The sequence below is a fragment of the Glandiceps talaboti genome, chromosome 3, assembly GCF_964340395.1.
Source record: "Glandiceps talaboti chromosome 3, keGlaTala1.1, whole genome shotgun sequence".
Lineage (NCBI taxonomy): Eukaryota > Metazoa > Hemichordata > Enteropneusta > Spengelidae > Glandiceps > Glandiceps talaboti.
Window position 1 is genome coordinate 10,360,719 of NC_135551.1, and position 3,660 is coordinate 10,364,378.

Sequence of the window (3,660 nt, forward strand, 5' to 3'; positions counted from 1 at the left end):
GGCAAACAAATACACGAATTTACGTATAGTGATTCTGATATTGCCAAGCTGGTGTGAGAAGAGACAAGAAAACGTGTCAACAACTCATAAGTATTATACCCTCTCTCTTTCTGCCCACGGGTTAAGTTGAGACTGACTTTTCATATTAAACCTCACGCGCGCGCGCACACACACACACACACACACACACGCGCGCGCGCATTGATAGTGCATAGTGGGCTTGGCAAATACGAATTTATGACAGTAAAGTTTACTCACATCCCCATTTACCATTTACTCTCATGTAGATTATAAAGCAAATACACAATTAATCGAATAGCAAAACAAAATTTTAAAAAATAGTTTATAAAAGAAAATGCGTCACTCAAGTTGTCATCATGAAATGTAATGTATGGTTCATTTCTCACGTAATATCAACGAGTCAACCAAATAAAGACAGAAAGAAGCTATGACATAAAAGATAGAGTCACAATAATGAAGGTAGAATTCTTCCATTTCTGTAATTGCACAACATGGTTATAGTTGACCATCATATCACCTATATGGGACCCTCATATCTTTACGGCTACAAATTCTCACATCTGTAGCTTTACAACTTCTCGATGTAATCTTTAGTATTGAGTTTAAACGAAGAGTGGCTTCCGTATGCATAGTGTTCAGACATGTTTGCTGAGTAACGGCTTGCTGGAGGACGTCTACCAAGAGTCTCGGCCAAGGTTCTGGTGTAATGAGCTGAGTTGCCACAACATAAACCGACATATTGAAGACCCAGTTCCTGGCACTGTTTACCAAAGTCAATGACGTCATCAAGGTCACACCTCACGCAGTCAAGGTTGGTGGGAAACACACGTTTTCCTACAAAGACATTTGATAACTAGTAAATTGTTTTTTGTTATGTTTGGACGATGAAACATGTCCGGTGTCTGATTAATATCATGAATTATGTAAATTAGGTTGTAAAGATGACTCCCAGGTAACAATGCGGGTCCAGTGTGAAGTGAGGACTCCATGCCTTTAAAGTGATCGAAAAACTTAAAGACTTCAACTTCATATTTCTCCGTAATCGTACGTAACATAACTAAACAACAACAACAACAACAACAACAATAATAATAATAATAACAACAACAACAACAACAACAACAACAACAACAACAACTCTGTTAGACTCATTGCACATAGAATGTCTTAAATCCCCTCTGCACTCGACTCTATAAGAGTAACTCGCACCACAGGAAGTTCCAAAATCACGTGATGTACAACGTCTTTGTTATGTTTCTTTTTTGTCTTCTTTTTCCACTCAGTCTGATGAAAATCGGATGTAGGAATACATCTCTCTTCGTTCAATTACATTACTTCTATTTGCTTCATATATATATATATATATATATATATATATATTGTCGCTTGTGTTCGATTTTGTTGTTCCGAGATTGACCCTGCTAGGATGAGGCGGTCACTCTAGAAAAATTTAAGCAAATTAAAACACACACACACACACACACGACAATATACAAATTATAAATCTTGTTACCTGATTTAGGGTCAGTTAACGACTGGAAAGTAGGTTCCTGCGGAGTAGTTCTGTATAAAACTGGTAACACAGCAACAGGTATCTGAAAATGATAATATGAACAATGTGGTGAAGAAAGCTGAAGAGAATCAATCAAAATATATATACTACCAAATCAGGGTGACTATAGAGTTTCAATTAGGCGACGCAATGTTTTCTTTACATCTCACACGTTTGTTGTTACGAATGACATAACACACAACATCGACACTGTTAGCATGCAATCATATACAATGGCACATTTTATGTCACAGTGAGCACAAATTAACATCATCGTCGGATGAAACAAGAAAGATTCAAACACAAAACTGTTTATTTGTGTTCACAGTGAGATTTCATTTTGTGTAAATACCCGATATTACATCTACCATATTACTCACTGTGCATTTTTCTTTGATTTTCTTTGCAATTGGTATTATTGTGTCAGGTCCTCTTGTACAGTTCACACCGACCACCGCAGCCCCTGCTTCTTCCAGTTTCTTACAAGCTTCTGAAATCTTTACTCCGTCGTTGGTGGCGGCCTCACCGTCAACCTGATACTGGTGTGTATTTAAAGTAATCACAGCTGGTAGGCCTCCAAAAATGAAAAACGTGGTAAAATTATCACTTTTGATATATTCGATAAAAGTCCACCACATTATCAACAGCAGAGTATATCATGGTTTAATCTATAACAGTTGACTTCATAGACACAGAAATCAGACAAACAAACAGATAGTCAGACATACATACATACATACATACATACATACATACATACATACATACATACATACATACATACAATACATGCATGCATGCATACATACATACATACATACATACATACATACATACATACATACAATACATGCATACATACATACATACATACATACATACATACATACATACATACATACATACATACATACAATACATGCATACATACATACATACATACATACATACATACATACATACATACATGCATACATACATACAATACATGCATACATTACATGCATACATACATACATACATACATACATACATACATACATACATACATACATACATACATACATACATACATACACACATACAATACATGCATACATACATACATACATACATACATACATACATACATACATACATACAATACATGCATACATTACATGCATACATACATACATACATACATACATACATTTTTGTACATACATACATACATACATACATACATACATACATACATACATACAATACATGCATACATTACATGCATACATACATACATACATACATACATACATACATACATACATACATACAATACATGCATACATACATACATACATACATACATACATACATACATACATACAATACATGCATACATACATACATACATACATACATACATACATGTACATACAATACATGCATACATACATACATACATACATACATACATACATACATACATACATACATACATGCATGCATGCATGCATGCATGCATGCATGCATGCATACATACATACATACATACATACATACATACATACATACATACATACATACATACATACATACATACATTGATTACGTACCTTGGCCATATTCTTTGATTGCCTCCAATGCAACCATCGCTTCACCCAATGGCCCGAAGGTTTCTCCGACTATGAAGTCAGCACCGCCCTCTACGGCCCAATCAATTTGTTCCTAAGGGGAGGAGGACAAAACAAAAAGAGAGAAAGAAAGACAGCCACAAATAAAATTTCAGTGTAGTAAAACATTACATCAAGGGAACTGGGCTGTCTTATTTTCGATGTTGAGGTTTATCATGGCTCTCCGAATCAAATAAAACCTCCGGAGCAGTCGTAAATTAGTTATGACATGCTTAGAATTTTACATTCAGCCAAAGAGCTTACATGGGGCAACGGAAATATTACGTGAACTGTTCTAGGTATGACCTTGGTGTAGTTTGGATTGAAAAATAATTTGGAAATCCTGATATTTTTTTTTAATTGTTTCGTTCACAATCAAGTAGATTACGTAGCTATTCTAAGTTTAAGTCAATGTTGAACCTGAACTTTGTC

The 3,660-nt window shown here is 35.2% G+C and overlaps 1 protein-coding gene across 1 annotated transcript in view; it reads right to left on the reverse strand.

Annotated features, from left to right (window-relative positions):
* Positions 1 to 282: 282 nt before the first annotated feature.
* LOC144432757 (betaine--homocysteine S-methyltransferase 1-like) overlaps positions 283 to 3,660 on the reverse strand; it is a 6,558-nt gene continuing 3,180 nt past the window's right edge. The window contains exons 4-7 of the mRNA XM_078121032.1: positions 3,172 to 3,283; positions 1,954 to 2,147; positions 1,535 to 1,616; positions 283 to 855 (exon numbers count right to left, since the gene is read on the reverse strand). Coding sequence (XP_077977158.1) covers positions 590 to 855; positions 1,535 to 1,616; positions 1,954 to 2,147; positions 3,172 to 3,283 — 654 coding nt within the window. The 3' untranslated portion in view covers positions 283 to 589. The remainder of the gene's footprint in view (positions 856 to 1,534; positions 1,617 to 1,953; positions 2,148 to 3,171; positions 3,284 to 3,660) is intronic.